Consider the following 17272-nt stretch of genomic DNA (forward strand, 5'->3'; position numbering starts at 1 on the left):
AGTCTGCTTAATATCCATGCAAGGGCAGAGAACAAGATTTTCAAAGAATTAATGCATTTTCACTATATAGTCAATACAGCCCCACCCCTAATCACCAGAATCCCTGACCCAGGGCCAAGAATTTTGAAAGAGGTACACTTCCTCATCTAATATATATACCAAATTGCCCTTAGTAAGTTTACCTGCTATTATAATATATATACACCCAGGGTAGAGAAGATTTTCAATTTATATATTAATCAATAGAAGCCATATCCTAACTCCAGAAAACCTGACCCAGGAGACATGAATTTCATTGAGTTTCAAAAAGGCATCATATATCCACTAATTAAATATACAAAATATACAGGGGGGAGTAAATTTTTCAAGAATTTATGCAATTTCACTATACCACGGTAATTATGATCAGTAGAGTCGATATCCCTCCATTACCCCAGAACCCAAAACCCTTGGGCCACAATTTTCACAATTTGGTAGAGGCCTTTATCCTTATTATAATGATGCCAACAATTTCACAGCTTGAGATTTTTTAAGATTGTATCTTGATGATTTTAGTCCCACTCCTCATCCCAAAGGGGAAGAGACCATGAAATTCAAAATTATATTACCATTTGCCCATTGATACTTTACACCTAAATTATCAAGAAGCTGAAAATTTTCAAAAGTTTCAACTGATGACCATGACACACAATGCACGGCAAAAACAGTTAGCAACAGGTCTACTGAGTGACTAAGAATTGATCTAAAAACTTTTATTTTACTTTCAGTTTGTTGAAACGTGTAATAATCTTAAAGATAGGCTGAGTGCCGCTGACATTCACTCTCCAGCACCACGGGGAGTTCCCTGGCATGCAGCCAGAGGCATGAAATATTTCTCTTATTCAGCATAAAATGATAGAAAAGAGATTTTTACTCTTTAAAGGATGTTTATTATTATTTTTAATGAAATAATTTTTAGCTTTATTTTCAGATTCTTTAAACTCTTCAGCCTATTCTTAAAAGCCTGTACATTGCAAATGGCATACAGGAAAGTTTTTCCTCTGATCTATAACAAAATATCTTGGTCTAGGGATGGACAGACCTCCTAGTTACTAAGTTTACTCATGTAATGTGTTAATCATGCAGCAATACTATTAAGTAACTGTTCAGTAAAAGTATTTATTTGATATTTAACAAATGTGTAAGTTGAATCAATTAAGTGCTATCTGTATACTTTGATAAGCTGAATCAAGTGCTATCTGTATACTTTGATAAGTTGAATCAATTAAGTATGTGCTATCTGTATACTTTGAAAAGTTGAATCAAATGCTATCTGTATACTTTGATAAGTTGAATCAGGTGCTATCTGTATACTTTGATAAGTTGAATCAAGTGCTATCTGTATACTTTGGTAAGTTGATAAGTGCTACGTGTACACTTTGATAAGTTGATATCAAGTGCTATCTGTTTACTTTGATAAGTTGAATCAAGTGCTATCTGTATACTTTGGTATGTTGAATCAAGTGCTACGTGTACACTTTGATAAGTTGAATCAAGTACTATATGTAAACTTGTACACTATGTGTCCATAGTATTAAGACACTGGAGCCAGGTGACCTACGAAGTTAACACAGTACATCACACTGATGGTCATTACCTGAATTCATTTTAGTCTCCAGCTTAGGTCAAGTAAATATAAAACATAAAAACATTTTTTTTTTTCAAATATGAATTTCATTTGGAAAAAAAATCTAATCCAGCAGTTCAACATGTTCCTCACTGCAATAAAATATAATATTACAATAAAACTGAGCAATCTTCAATTAAACACATGTGAAAAAAGCTACTGTAATTAAATAAACAATATATGCTATAAGCCTTTAATATGAATACCATGATGTGAATATACTGTGGTACATTGATGTACATAGTAAAACTCTGTAACATGTAGATTATTAAATTATTATATCATACATCAGTCATTAAAAGACATTTTGCTAATATACCAAAATTTCATCATTTATCACAAAGTATACCCTTTATTCCACACAAAAAATACTAATCTCTGCACAGGTGAAGTGTGTAAATACAGGTTCTGTAACTTGTGCGAGTTAGTTACTGGTTTTTCTCCTACTTTAACTTTTTTTTTATAGTCAATAGACACAAGGCTTACCAAGTGTTTAACTGTCTATTGATAATTACCAATAAAAAGTTCAGGAAAGAGAGTTGGAGAAAACCTGTGACTTAAGCTGAAGAGCACACACTATGGAACCTTTTTCTCCCTTGACTGCACGGAACATTCACAAAGCATTAATTACTAACATGTTAGAGAACAAAAAAAAATCACTGCATGGGAGTGATGAAACATGTAGTGGTAATGGGAGAGACAAGTTTATATGCATAGTATTAAAAATTTATACATTAACAGTGTTTTGTAAAATAAATCACATGTGCTTGTACACTAGCACAATAACACATCAAAATACTTAAAACATGTGCATGTAAAAATGATGAAATAAATGAATGTGGAATGCATGTCATTTTACTGAAAATCAAAATAGCTAGTATTTTAGGTACCATCAATTAATACATATTGTATTTTACTCTTTACAAGATTATTTTTGCCCTTGTTATTTTCATTTTTATTTTTACAGATAATGTTTGTCTTATTGATAAAACTCCATTCAAAATGTTTCACATTTGCAAATTTACAAACTACGCACAACTTGGAATGCAAAAACTAGGATGTTTGTCCCTTGTCATGCTTATATGCATATTAATTAAATCACATGAGTACCAAAATAAAATTATGACAACTGAGTGAATAAATTTCAAAAATTGTCTGAAAAATGATTGCATCTGTCTAGTATATTGCATGTAATTACATTCCTAATAAGCAATGTAATGTACACCTAATGGTTTACAATGGTTGCCTCCTCCTGTTCACAACAGAGACCTTCATTCTCCATTGTATGAATCATGCTCTGTAGTTAACGGCTGCCATGATTGGATCTATGTATTGCTTCTTCTGTGTATCTACGTCCTCTCCTCTCTGACCAGACTCATACCTTCCAGAGAAAAATAAGGAAAAATGTACAGTTATCCCTTTGAGATGAATTTCAAAAAATGGACCACATTCAAAATACTGCATACTTAAAATACAGCAAAATACATGTACAACATAATTAAACTAGAGGCCTATGAGCCACAACAAGGTACATGAATGCCCCACTAAAGGCTGCATTCCTTATGTAAATCAAGAGAATTGAGGCTTACCGTATATTCCGGTACTCACTTGTAAGTTGCTTGTATTTTTAGCTCACCTGAGCTGAAAGCTCAAGTGAGCTTTTCTGATCACCCATTGTCTGTCTAGCTGTCTGTCCGTCTGTAAACTTTTTACATTTTCAACTCCTTCTCAAGAACCACTGGGCCAATTTTAGCCATCCTTGGGTGAAGGGGAGTTTAAATTGTTAAAATAAAGGGCCAAGCCCCTTCCAAGGGGAGATAACCAAGAAAAGACAAAAATAGGTGAAAATAGGGCCAGAAAAGCCTAAACTTATGTGGAAGCATCCTGGGGTAGTGTAAATTCTAAATTGTTCAAATCATGACCCCCGGGGGTAGGGCGGGACCACAATAGGGAATCCAAGTTTTACATTGAAATATATAGGAAAAATCTTCTTCTCAAAAATCACTGGGCCAGAAAAGCTGAAACTTAAGTGGAAGCATCCTGGGGTAGTGTAGATTCTAAATTATTCAAATCATGACCCCTGGGGGTAGGGTGTGGCCACAATAGGTATTACAAGGGGGGGGAGGAGGATCAGGTGAAGAACAGAAGGGCCAAATTTACTCAGGTGAGTGTTGTGGCCTAAGGGCCTCTTGTTTAAAGGTAAATTCTTGGTGGAATTTTTTACTGACCCACTACAAGTCGGTATGTTTTTTTCCCCAGAATGTATGACATGGATATTTGATTTTTTTATTAACTATGTAAACAAAAAAAACATCATGAAAATTTGAGAAGACTTGCATGCAATGCGTATTGTAACCTCAGATTTACCTTTTCTACATGTCCCTACCATTGGCAATGATAATCATTAGAGATTTCAGGAATACCATATTTCATCTTCAAGAAAAATGCCAATGTTACTAGGAATTGCTTTCAAGTCAAACATAGATTTTTGGACCAAAATTTACTTCCCAACAAGAGGCCCAATGCCTTGAATCACTCTTCTGATAAACTGTACAACCTATCACTTCTATTTGAAGCCTCTAAGTATCCTGTATACATGTATTTAGATAAAGCTTTGAAATTCCATAGGTAGGTCATCATGACCTACATTTTAGATGAAACACTCTGAGAACCCAAGATGATTCTCAGCCAATTAGTACCTGAGAGTAGGTCATGGTAACCAACTTATTACTTGTCATTCTCTGAGGACCCAAGATGCATCAACTAAGTTTGATGATTCTAAGCCAACTAATACCTACAATATTTTGAAAATTATAACCATGAAATTTCAAAAGAAGGTCACAGTGACCTACTTTTCAGATGACATACTTTAAGGGCCCAAGATGCATCAACTGACAAAGTTTGATGATTCTAAGCCAATAAGTACCTGATATATTTAAATATAGCCATAAAATTTCTAAAGTAGGTCACAGTAACCTACATTTCAGTCAACTTACTCCAAGGACCCAAGATGCATCAACTGACAAAGTCGGATAATTCTAAGCTAATTAGTACCCAAAATATTTCATTATAGCCAAATAAATAGAAAAGTAGGTCACAGTGACCTACTTTTCAGTTGTCATACTCCGAGGACCCAAGATGCATCAACTGACAAGGTTTGGTGATTCTAAGCCCATTAGTACCTGAAATATTTAATTAAAGCCATAAATTTTCAAAAGTAGGTCATGATGACCTACTTTTCAGTTGATCTACTCCAAAGACCCAAAATGTATCAACTGACAAAGTTTGATGATTCTAAGCTAATTAGTACCCGAAAATATTTCATTATAGTCATATAAATTGAAAAGTAGGTCACGGTGACCTACTTTTCAGTAGACATACTCCCAAGACCCAAGATGCATTTGGTCAACTTTGAAGTGACCTCGAGACCACCCCCTTTGCCCCAGGGTAATGCCTTGAACAATTTTTAATCTGCAACATATCCTCATCCTTTTGTGTAAGTTTGGTGATAATCTGCCTAGTGATTCTTGAGAAGAAGATTTTTTAGCAACCAGTACTTTTGTTTCTATTTTCCTAATTATCTCCCTTTGTTTAAGGGTCACAACCCTAGTTTTAGTATAAATGGGAGCCCTTGGGCCAAGGATACCCTGTGACAAATTTGACAATAATTGGCCAAGGGGTTCTTGAGTTATGGCCCATATTCTAAAAAGTTCACGCACATCGCACAAATAGCCATAGCATTAACTCTTTGAGCCTTTGGCTCAGAAGAGCTAAAAATCTGACTTATAGATGAATACTGGTATATACAGTATGTCATTAAGGAAGTCAAAGTGATGCTATTTGGGCTGATTACAAAGGAAGATGTATCTGTGTGAAAAGTTAAGTGAATGGACCTTTTACAATATTCAATAACTGAGTAAAAGCAATATCAGGAACTTTTCATTCACAGCCTTAGTTCAGGTCTACTTAAACAAGGGGCCCATGGACCAAAATGCTCACCTGAGTCATCTTGACCCTACTGTTCTTCATTAGATTTTTCAAAATATTTTCCCCCCTTTATTCCTAGGAAAAATTCTGATCACATATTGTAGCCCCACCCTAGCTCCAATAGATAATGACATAACCAAATTTTAAAATACAGGTATTTTTTCTTATATGCAATCCATGTAAAAATGATTTTCTCTTGTCCCCTTCCAAACCTCCCCCTCTCCCAGTGCCATGATTTGAACAAAGTTGAATCTGCACTACCTGAGGATGCTTGCATATTGATATGACTTATTATGGACTTCTTACAAATATGATTTTTTAAAAGTGTTTTCCTTTGTAATGCAATGTGAAAGGAAACATGACATATCATTTGAACAAAATTGAATTCCTTTACACTTAGATCTTTTGTGCCAAATTTGCTTAAAATAAACTCTGAGGTTCTGAAAAATAAGTCTAAAATGTGAAAACTTTAAAACAGACAATTACAAGCAGTAAAACTCAAATTGCTGATAATGTATCCTTGAGTTCAAGTGAACTAAACTTAATTCTAAGGATAAAAGTAATATCTATTGTACCTAGGGTACTTACACAAAAAAGAAACGTGTACAGACATAATCGGACTCCGGAGATACCCAGATTGATCCGGACTTTTTCAGAGAGGGATGTGTGATCACTACAAATTAAAATAAATGTAACTCAGTGTAAAGCATGAAGTGTAAATACTCATACCTATAGTGGTCTGCAAATTGACATTACTGTTCAGAAGAACAATTTCTACACTTCAGGGTGGGGGCATTTAAGAAAAGTGTATTTAGACACATTTGATCAATAAAAACTCTCTATATATATGTAGAACAGATCACAATTTTGATTAAAAATTTTCATTAAGTGAATAACATACTTATAAGTCTTTTAAGAGTTCTTCTAGTTTAGAATAGACAACTTTCACATTTACTGTACAAGAGATATTTGCCTTTCCAGGGTCAATCTAGGGTCACCAGCGTTGGGTGCTGTTTCCCCTCTTTAACATTTCCATCTTTATGGGGCAGTATTTGATTTAAGGAATAACTGTCTAATTTTTTGGATTCATGATGTGATCAATCGAGTGGCTTGCGTGATAATTTGCATAAACGCCGAAGGCGTTTATGCATAAAATTATCACGCAAGCCAATCGATTGATCATCGTCATGAATCCAAAAAATCTGACAGTTATTCCATATATTTACATGCTCCTGATTCTGCAAATTCCCGTGCTAATAGCCCCGCTTCTGTCTCTATTTGTCCCGCCCCGCACGTGATTTTTTTTTTTGATGAACCAGTGGATTTATGTAGAAATAAAGTATTTTTACAATTTGTAATTTTATCTCGGACAAAGACATTGGAAATGTAAATATTAATAAAATCTTATGTGTATGTTCACTGTTATCAAATATTCAGGGGCATATAGTTTTTGCCCTGTCCATCTGTCTGTCTGCAAAAACTTTAACCTTGCCCATAACTTTTGATTGGTCGGAGCTATGGTTTTCATATTTCATGTGTATTCTTTGAGACAAGACCTTTCTTGGGTACCAAAATTTTTACCTCTTGACCTTGGAGTTTGACCCACTTTTGCAAAATTTTACCAAAATTTAACCTTGGCCATAACTTTTGAATAGTTGGTGCTAGGGCTTTCATACTTCACATATGTATTCCTTGTGAGAAGACATTTCCTTTGGTATAATTATTTTTTACCTTGACCTTCAAGTTTGACCCACTTTTATAAAACTTAAACCTTGGTCATAACTTTTGAACAGTTGGTACTAGGGCTTTTACAAGTATGAAAGCCATAGTTCCAACCAATCAAAAATTATGGGCAGGGTTAAAGTTTATGGGGACAAACAAACGGATGGACAGGGCAAAACTATATTCCCCCGAATCTTCGATTATGGGTGCATTAAAATCTGAACAATATTTTTAAAATGAACTGAATAAAATTGGGGGGAAATGAGGTCAACATCTACAGGAGAGTCACTACCAACTGTTTACTGTCTCTTGTACCAACACCTTTACTGAAAAAAAGATTTTACTTAACATTGCCTGAACAGAATACATTTAGTTACCTTCACACAATGCGATACATGTCATGCTCACTCCATGGTCTAGAAAATGGGATTCGGACTGCAAAATATAAATAAGAACACTGTTCAGTAGTATGTACAAATATAAACCTCATCAAGGATAAACAAGAGGCCAGCTGTCTACAAGGCCTACACAATCACATTTACAATCTACATGATTTAGTAATGCTTACTTGTTGATTTGGCAAAATGAAAGCATGTGATTATTCTTACACATTTCCACATACAACAAAGGATCCTTATGCTTTCATAATGGTATAAAGATGGAATAACATTAAAACAAAAATGTCAAATATCCAGACATGTCATTAATAGGCTATTTGGTAAACATCTTGTAACAATTAGTCCTACTGTCTAGTCAAGTGTGCATTAATTATGGGATTGATATTCCAATTTTATAAACTCATGCTCATGAACATGGGGCCCTCATGATTTCATCAGTTTGTAACCCCAGGTAAAACTGCTGCAAAATGCAAACCCATCAGTCACAAAGGAAAATGAAAGTTTCCAAATCCAAGTACTTTTCAGTTTGGTACAGTCCCTGAAACGTTCTACTTTCCCACTTGAACGGTGAGTGAACGGTGAACGAACGCTGAACGAACGCAGAGCGAATGGTGAGTGAACGATGTGTGAACGCTGAACGCAACTTGGTGAATGATGTGTGAACGCTGAACGGTGAGCGAACGCAGAACGCTAACGGTGAACGAACGGTGAACGCAAGATGAACGATTTATTCGGAATCCCTCTGATCTTTTCCTTGCATTGAAACTATTCTATTGTATTCTAATGTCAGGTGCCAAAAAAATAAACAAATTAATGAATAAATAAATAAATAAATAAATAAAATAAATGCTACAAAATTGTCCTAAGAAATTAAAGATGATGCATGCACATTAAGTAAAACTAGTTTTTTACTTGTATGATGTTTAAATTCAACTTTTTAATCACACGATTTTTATCGCTGTAAAACATTGTAATTGTTATCGAACGCTGTAGTATAAAAGATAAAATTATTTTATTTTAAAAATAAATATGTATATTCTTATTTGATATAAAAATAAACAGTACAAATAAGAGAAAACTTCTGACTTATAGAATGAATTGTAACGGTGGTAACACCCATTCATATATATTTCCGTGCCAAGGCATAAATACACTCGCATTTTAGATTTTTAATGCAATAATATTTTCATGTGTCATTTCTATTTTTTATAATTTATTAAGCAAACATCTACATGTACATGTACCTATAGACATTTCCCTGTGATTATACTCGAACAAGATTATACAAAGAGGCATACATATTCATATCATTTGATATAGATTAAAATTTCAGAACTCGATATTTAAGCAATCTGCTGTCATAGTTTTTATCCAACAGACAAATGAGAGAGAGAGAGAGAGAGAGAGAGAGAGATTCCGTTTTAGCCCCCCCCCCTTTTCAGGCTTTTTGTACCGATATCAAACAAAAATTCTTCATTTTTTTTCTAAATATATCAGGCAATGAAAGAAAGTTTCTTTTTATCAACAAATCCATTTGTTTGACGGTCATACTCGTTTTTTTTCCTGCTTCAAGTTCACACGAAGTCCACGTGCTTGTCCTGTCAATCAAAATCATTCGACACTGTGCAGGTGTGAAAGTCTCGTCACACCGAAGACGAAGTGCTAGTATCTCCAACAAGTTTTATTTTATTTTATTATGTTCCCCAAACAAAGTTTGGGAACATATTGTTTTTACTCTGTTTCTTATTATTATTCTTTTTTTCTACTTTCTTCTCCGGTACTTTTTTGTTCGGGAGTGTTCTCATAGAACCACTCATCCGATTGACATGAAACCTTTTTAGGGTTAATAGGCATGTTGTGTAGGTGTTCGGAACGAAGGTCATTTTGCGCGCACATGCATGCACATGCGCGCGCGTGCAATGAGTGAAATGACTGATATACTTGATGAAGCGGTAACTTTTATATTTCGTGATGAATTGCTTTGAAACTCAAAATATAAAGATATATTAGTAGTCTAGACAAGATAACATGGTCAAATTAGCATGAACTCACGCGCATGCACGTGCGCTCTTCTCTGATTGGCTGATACAAAAATCTCAATAATTTCCTTGTTTTTTGACAAAATACTTTGAAATTTAGAATATAAGTATATAAGGTGCTACAACATGTTATATAGGAAATTTCTTGAAAACACGCGCATGCAGGTGTGCTGCAATCTGATTGGTTGAAACTTTAAATGTCTATAACTCCCTTGGTTTTCAACAAAACAGGATGAAATTTATGATATGGATAGGCACATAGAGCTCCTAGATTATGATACTATCAAAATTGAATGCAAGGCCATGCATGCGCGTATGCTGAATTTTGATTGGCTAATACTTAAAGGGTTACAGCTCTCTTATTTTTCACTCTTATTTTTCAATGAAATTCTTTAATATTTAAAACAAATGTATGTATTGTGAGACACTATAAGATAATTAATGTGAAAAATATAGAAAACATGTGCAAGCACATGCGCTGAAATTTGATTGGCTAATACCCATATGGCTATATAGGAGTAGTTTTCCAATGAAATACCCTTAAAAATAAAGTGTCCATCTATATTACAAAAGTATTGTCTAATTTATTGAAGCTTGTAGGGAATGGGGCATCATAAGGGATTGGGGAGCCGTTTGGGGAACATCTGTAATGGTTCCCATTAGAATTAGCACTAGTTTTATTTTTTTTTTGTTAATCATTTTTAGATTTGATTCCGACATTTCTAAATAAATGAATAATTAAAATACATTGGGCATGAACACTTCCATTTGAAACATACTCTCTGTGAATTTAAAATACCACCGCCGACACGTGTATATTTTGAACTACATTGTACTAAGGCCTATTGTTTAATGACTTTTTTTTAGATGCATGCTTTTTTCTTTTTCTTCTTTTTTTTTTTGGAGACTGAAATCTTTGTGGTACAGAACACATTAACTCCTTTTTAAATGCTTTTAAAATATACTGGAAATACTGACTAAGTAACCGATTTAGGGGGCAAAAAGGGGGGGGGGGGCCTCTTAATCATATCGAATGGCAACATATAAAGTTACAGTGAAGGAAGACTTTATTTTCTCTATAACTATAGACTTTATATTATTATAGTAGAGAAAATCTGTAGTGTATTACATTTAAAATAAATATTTTTATAACCACACTATCAATTTAATTCGCTCCAAAGATATTTAATGAACAAGATATCCGCAGTACTATGTATAATTCTCATAACTATTTCTATCATGTTTTTCTGTAGTTATTGGGAAAAAATGTGCTTAAATAGAAATAAATATTGTCGTAATTTTGCTGCAGTGTTAGAAATAAATATTTTTTTTAAAATTTTGCTGCAGTTTGTAACTTAATTAAATTGAATAATTATCTCTCCATTAACGATTTGTCGTCTATAACATAACAACAAATTGTTGCAGTGCTTGAAGTATCTAATTATATCGCCCGTACATGTATTTCAATTAAATTTTTCAGCATCGTTCTACATACATGTAGGTACATACTTATAACAACATTTATTTCCCAGAATAGATTTATAAATAACCTTACAGTAAAGTTAGAATAATATAAAAATAATGTTAGAATATTGTGGATATTTTTTCCAATAAGATAACGATTCTTTAAACACGAAATGTTAATTATTGAATTAAAAAACCCGTAAATCCTTACTTACAAACAGATAAGTCTTTCACTTCGGAGTTCCGAATGACACTGAAGACTGAACGATAAGTGAACGCTGAACGCAAGGTGAACGCAAAGTGAACGAACGGAGAGCGAACGCTGAACGCTATGTGAACGTGAACGCGAGCGCACGGTGAACGCAGAACGCAAAACTGTGAACGGAGAGCGAACGGTGAACGCACGCTGAACGAACGGTGAACGAACGGTGAGCGAACGGAAAAATGGGACAGTAGAACGTTTCAGGGACTGTATTAATTAATGCTATTTACATGGTTACAAATTTTCAAAGGAAATCTGTCCCAGCATACTTAAAGTACATTTAAGGCATATCTTGGCAGTCTAAGAAATCCAGAACAACAGAAATTGTGACTCTATGGAATTATGACCCCATGAAAAATGTACATTTAAAGTGTGCTATGTTACATGCCGACCTGTTCATAAATACATGTAGCATCTTAAGCATATCTAAGCAGACTAATACAAGTTACAAAATACATGTGAAACAATTAAAATACATGTATAACATAAAATTTCTTTTTAATGATTTTTTTTAAAACATCTGGGACTGAAAGAAAAATCTGCAAAACTAATATAAAAAGTCTGTTACTGCCCTATTCTTGACATGTCTGGTCATTGCTACATGACATATTGTACTGAATAAGTCTATCTGTAATGCTGTCTACAAGCTTGATCTTTAATTTATCATATCACATATACATTTACACACCTATAATTAGCTGAATATCTGTAGGTACAGTAAAGTCTATAAATGTTGCATTATAGAATGAGTAAAACTCACACTATGGACAAATGAAAATGACTCACCACTGCTGATTTCTGTTTTTGGTAGCCATAACCCATTCTTGAATAACCAAAAGATGTACTGGAGTGAGGGCTCAGATAAATCCCTTTTCCATAGGCCGCTCCATTCACCTAAAGCCAAACAAAGGTAAAGAAAATATATAAAAGGTTCCTATGGATTTCAATTGCTTACCTGAATACTGTGGAATCAAGACTGTTTGTGGGGGACCAATGTTCATGGATTTCATGAGTCACTCTTACGAATGAATTTACATCCCCACTGACAATAACTTTGTCACCTCACTGAATCTTCAATACATACAAGTTACCCATGAAATTACATCCCGAGTAACCAGTTATTTTGATCTCCCACTAACATGGAAACTCAGGAATTAAAATGATTTCACAGTGATTTAAGAATGAAGAAAAACACTAAGAATTGATAGATGTCACTGTGTATCAGCTTACGGATGTTATTTATCGTGGACCTGCCTATGTGCTAGGTAGATATCCACTATCCAGCACTACGATACCGAGTCTACTCAGATTATTACCTGACAATCTCATGACCTTGTGGGTTGTGACAAATCTCTTCATTCTAAGCTTTGTCAACTGACAAGTCTTTGTAAATACAGAATAATTATTTTTAGCACAAGAGGCCCAGGGGCCACATCGCTCACCTGAGCACTATGGCTAGGAAAAAGCAGAAATCAGTTCAGTCTTGAAAGGTTGAAAAGTTTGAATAAAAAAGTGGTTCGGGGGGAGAGGGGGTGTCATAAATTGAACAAATTTGAATCTACAATATCTGAGGATGCTTCCATTTGAATATGACCAATCATGACTTTGCTGTTCTTGAGAAGAAGATTTTTTTAAGATTTTCCTATATATTCCTATGTAAAACTTTGATCGCCCATTGTGGCCCCACCCGACCCCCGGGGGTCATGATTTAAACAAACTTGAATCTATACTACCTGAGGATGCTTCCATGTAAATATGACCAATCATGGCCTTGCTGTTCTTGAGAAGAAGATTTTTAAAGATTTTTCCTATATATTCCTATGTAAAACTTTGATCGCCCATTGTGGCCCCACCCGACCCCCGGGGGTCATGATTTGAACAAACTTGAATCTATACTACCTGAGGATGCTTCCATGTAAATATGACCAATCATGGCCTTGCTGTTCTTGAGAAGAAGATTTTTAAAGATTTTTCCTATATATTCCTATGTAAAACTTTGATCGCCCATTGTGGCCCCACCCGACCCCCGGGGGTCATGATTTGAACAAACTTGAATCTACACTATCTGAGGATGCTACCATATAAATATGACCAATCATGGCTTTGCTGTTCTTGAGAAGAAGATTTTTAAAAATTATTCCTATATATTCCTATGTAAAACTTTGATCGCCCATTGTGGCCCCACCCGACCCCCGGGGGTCATGATTTGAACAAACTTGAATCTACACTATCTGAGGATGCTACCATATAAATATGACCAATCATGGCTTTGCTGTTCTTGAGAAGAAGATTTTTAAAGATTTTTCCTATATATTCCTATGTAAAACTTTGATCGCCCATTGTGGCCCCACCCGACCCCCAGGGGTCATGATTTGAATAAACTTGAATCTACACTACCTGAGGATGCTTCCACATAAGTTTCATATTTTCAAGCACAGTGGTTCTTGAGAAGAAGATTTTTTAATGATGCCATTAATTTTTCACGAATTCTTAATTATCTCCCCTTGGAAGAAGGTGTGGCCCTTCATTTGAACAAACTTGAATCCCCTTTACCCAAGGATACTTTGTGGCAAGTTTGGTTGAAATTGGCCCAGTAGTTCTGGAGAAGAAGATGAAAATGTGAAAAGTTTACAACAACGACGACGCCAACGCCAACGACAACGACGACGACGACGACAGACAACGGACAAATTTTGATCAGAAAAGCTCACTTGAGCCTTTGGCTCAGGTGAGCTAAAAACTGACCAAATATAGTCAATATGATAAAAATCCAAATTGTTGTAATGTTGAACTCTCTATACTTAAAAATAAATGCCTTGAAAATAAATCAAATTTTAATAAATCATTTATAAATCAATGAAATAATCATCAAATTGGAAGTAATTCCCAAGGTTTGCATACTGGGTCTTATATTAAGAGAATGCAGTTTATAGTGCCATTAGCATTAGATACACTGAACTTGTGATTAAACTTCCTTGTTCTATTAGAGAATCTGTGGTAAGATACATGTGTGTTATCTGTAGCTTTGTTTACATCTGTGGTAAGATACATGTGTATTACCTGTAGCGTTGTTTACATCTATGGTAAGATACATGTGTATTACTTGTATCTTTGTTTACATCTGTGGTAAGATACATGTGTGTTATCTGTAGCTTTGTTTACATCTGTGGTAAGATACATGTGTATTACCTGTAGCATTGTTTACATCTGTGGTAAGATACATGTGTATTACTTGTATCTTTGTTTACATCTGTGGTAAGATACATGTGTATTACTTGTAGCTTTAATTTGTTTACATCTATGGTAAGATTCATGTGTTTTACCTGTAGCTTTGTTTACATATGTGGTAAGACACATGTGTTTTACCTGAAGCTTTGTTTACATTTGTGGTAAGATACATGTGTTTTACCTGAAGCTTTGTTTACATTTGTGGTAAGATACATGTGTATTACTTGTAGTTTTGTTTACATCTGTGGTAAGATACATGTGTTTTACCTGTAGCTTTGTTTACATTTGTGGTAAGATACATGTGTATTACCTGTAGCTTTGTTTACATTTGTGGTAAGATACATGTGTTTTACCTGTAGCTTTGTTCCTGATGCCACTATCAAACCTTCTCTGATAATGGAGTGCCAGTTTTCTATACTAGACCCACTGAAATAAATCAGATTAGATATTTTACTGATTTCAATGTAAATAAAGTTTAAATCAGATATCCTGAGTACATTATACCAATGATATATTTATTATTTTAGTGGGACATGTATTTTGACACCTATGTGTTTTTATTTATAAATGACACCAAAATAAGATTTTTTAAATATATATAAATACATGTAAACATAATCTTACTTACAAATATGTATAGTGCTTATTCACGTCTGCCTAATAGTCCCTGAACTATATTTGCACTAAATTTTGACTATGTTAAAATAAGTAATACATCCACCCTCTCGTCAGGAATTAATCCTTATATTTGATACTTTTAGATACATGTGCAATGCACTTTACATCTGAAAACAAAACTAAAGATACTGTGAGCAATGAGCTGACAATATGATACCCCCTCCCTCCATATAAGTATAATGGCAAAGCTCATGTTTTACAATGGAAAACTCCAAATCTGTCCAAGCAGAACATAGAAGATGAGCTGCATAATGGCACTATGTAATAAAGACTGTGGAAATCTGATTAAGTTTTATTCAGTGGTATACGTCAAGTTGTTTGTAAGAGATGGGTATCCCCAATATTACAGAAAGAATGGCAGTGTCCATGTTTTGCTAGGGGAACCCCCAAAATATCTGTCCGATCAAAACAAAAAATAGGAGGTACACAGTGGAACTATGAAATAAAGATTCTGTGATAGTCTCACAAAACTTAATTCAGTGGTAAAGAAGGAGTTGCAAATAAGAGATGGCTACCACCCATGTTATAGAAAGAATGGCAGTGTCCATGTTTTCTATAGCAAACCCAAAATATCTGTCCAATCAAAATCTTAAAAAAAACATCACTACCCCCCCCCCCCCTTTTCAAGTGGAGGTATAGTAATGTCTAAGACATACACTACTTGTTGCTAATTACAACTCACTGGAAGGCGAATGTACTGCCATGATTCTTTTTCAGCTCTCTGAAGACCTTTTCCTTTGCTGGAGGACTGTTTAACAACAGGTACTGATGAGGGGTTCGCATGAATTCTAGGCACTGTAAACACAAATCAAATTTAGTAATCTTTGTACCGGTAAAGGCACTGTCAAATGTAAATCAAATTTAGTAATCTTTGTAAGGGCACTGTCAAATGTAAATCAAATTTAGTAATCTTTGTAAGGGTGCTGTCAAATGTAAATCAAATTTAGTAATCTTTGTAAAGGCACTGTCAAATGTAAATCAAATTTAGTAATCTTTGTAAGGGCGCTGTCAAATGTAAATCAAATTTAGTAATCTTTGTAAAGGCACTGTCAAATGTAAACCAAATTTAGTAATCTTTGTAAGGGCACTGTCAAATGTAAACTTAAGCAAATTTAGTAATCTTTGTAAGGGCGCTGTCAAATGTAAATCAAATTTAGTAATCTTTGTAAAGGCACTGTCAAATGTAAAGCAGATTTAGTAATCTTTGTAAAGGCACTGTCAAATGTAAAGCAATTTAGTAATCTTTGTAAATGCTTATTTTATCACAGATTTACTCAACAAGCAACATGAGCAATGCCAATTAGAATGTGAAATTGTAGTGGACAACTATATTTAGACATAGGTAATTATAAAACTCTATAATACATTTCATGGACAGATTATTAACCTTTAGGCTAAAGAAGACAGATACCTGCTTAAAATGAAAAAGTGTTGGGATGAAAAACGACAGTATGGTTTTGTTATTTATCCTGTCAGTTCATATATGACATTGTGCAGTATACTGCATATCAAATTTTAATTATTTCATATTCCACTGTATTGCATATCAAATTTAATTATTTCATATTCCACTGAAACTATCTTACCCTTTCTTTTGGAAGCTTTACAATATGTGATCTGTTACTTGAAATTATCCTGTAAAATAGCATTTTGATTTTATCAGTTTTTAATATCCATCATTAGATTTTTTCAAAATATGCAAAAGTATTTTTTCAAAATAATAAAATAGACATCAAATATTATATTATATTGATAATAGAGAATATCATTTAATTATCCTAACCTTACATAGATATCTCACTTGTCTTACCACATTATTAGTCTTCAC

At 34.1% G+C, this 17272-nt stretch overlaps 1 protein-coding gene across 1 annotated transcript in view; it reads right to left on the reverse strand.

The window, feature by feature from the left end:
• Nucleotides 1–1845: 1845 nt before the first annotated feature.
• The window catches only part of LOC133181763 (protein mono-ADP-ribosyltransferase PARP6-like), a 31895-nt gene continuing 16468 nt past the window's right edge, over nt 1846–17272 (reverse strand). Inside the window, exons 17-23 of the mRNA XM_061316348.1 lie at nt 17031–17079; nt 16127–16239; nt 15120–15192; nt 12325–12432; nt 7753–7810; nt 6242–6326; nt 1846–3047 (exon numbers count right to left, since the gene is read on the reverse strand). Of these exons, the coding sequence (XP_061172332.1) occupies nt 2957–3047; nt 6242–6326; nt 7753–7810; nt 12325–12432; nt 15120–15192; nt 16127–16239; nt 17031–17079 (577 nt within the window). The 3' untranslated portion in view covers nt 1846–2956. The remainder of the gene's footprint in view (nt 3048–6241; nt 6327–7752; nt 7811–12324; nt 12433–15119; nt 15193–16126; nt 16240–17030; nt 17080–17272) is intronic.

The sequence above is a fragment of the Saccostrea echinata genome, unplaced genomic scaffold (assembly GCF_033153115.1).
Source record: "Saccostrea echinata isolate AGI-Se365-2 ecotype Australia unplaced genomic scaffold, CSIRO_AGI_Sech_v1 ptg000009l, whole genome shotgun sequence".
Lineage (NCBI taxonomy): Eukaryota > Metazoa > Mollusca > Bivalvia > Ostreida > Ostreidae > Saccostrea > Saccostrea echinata.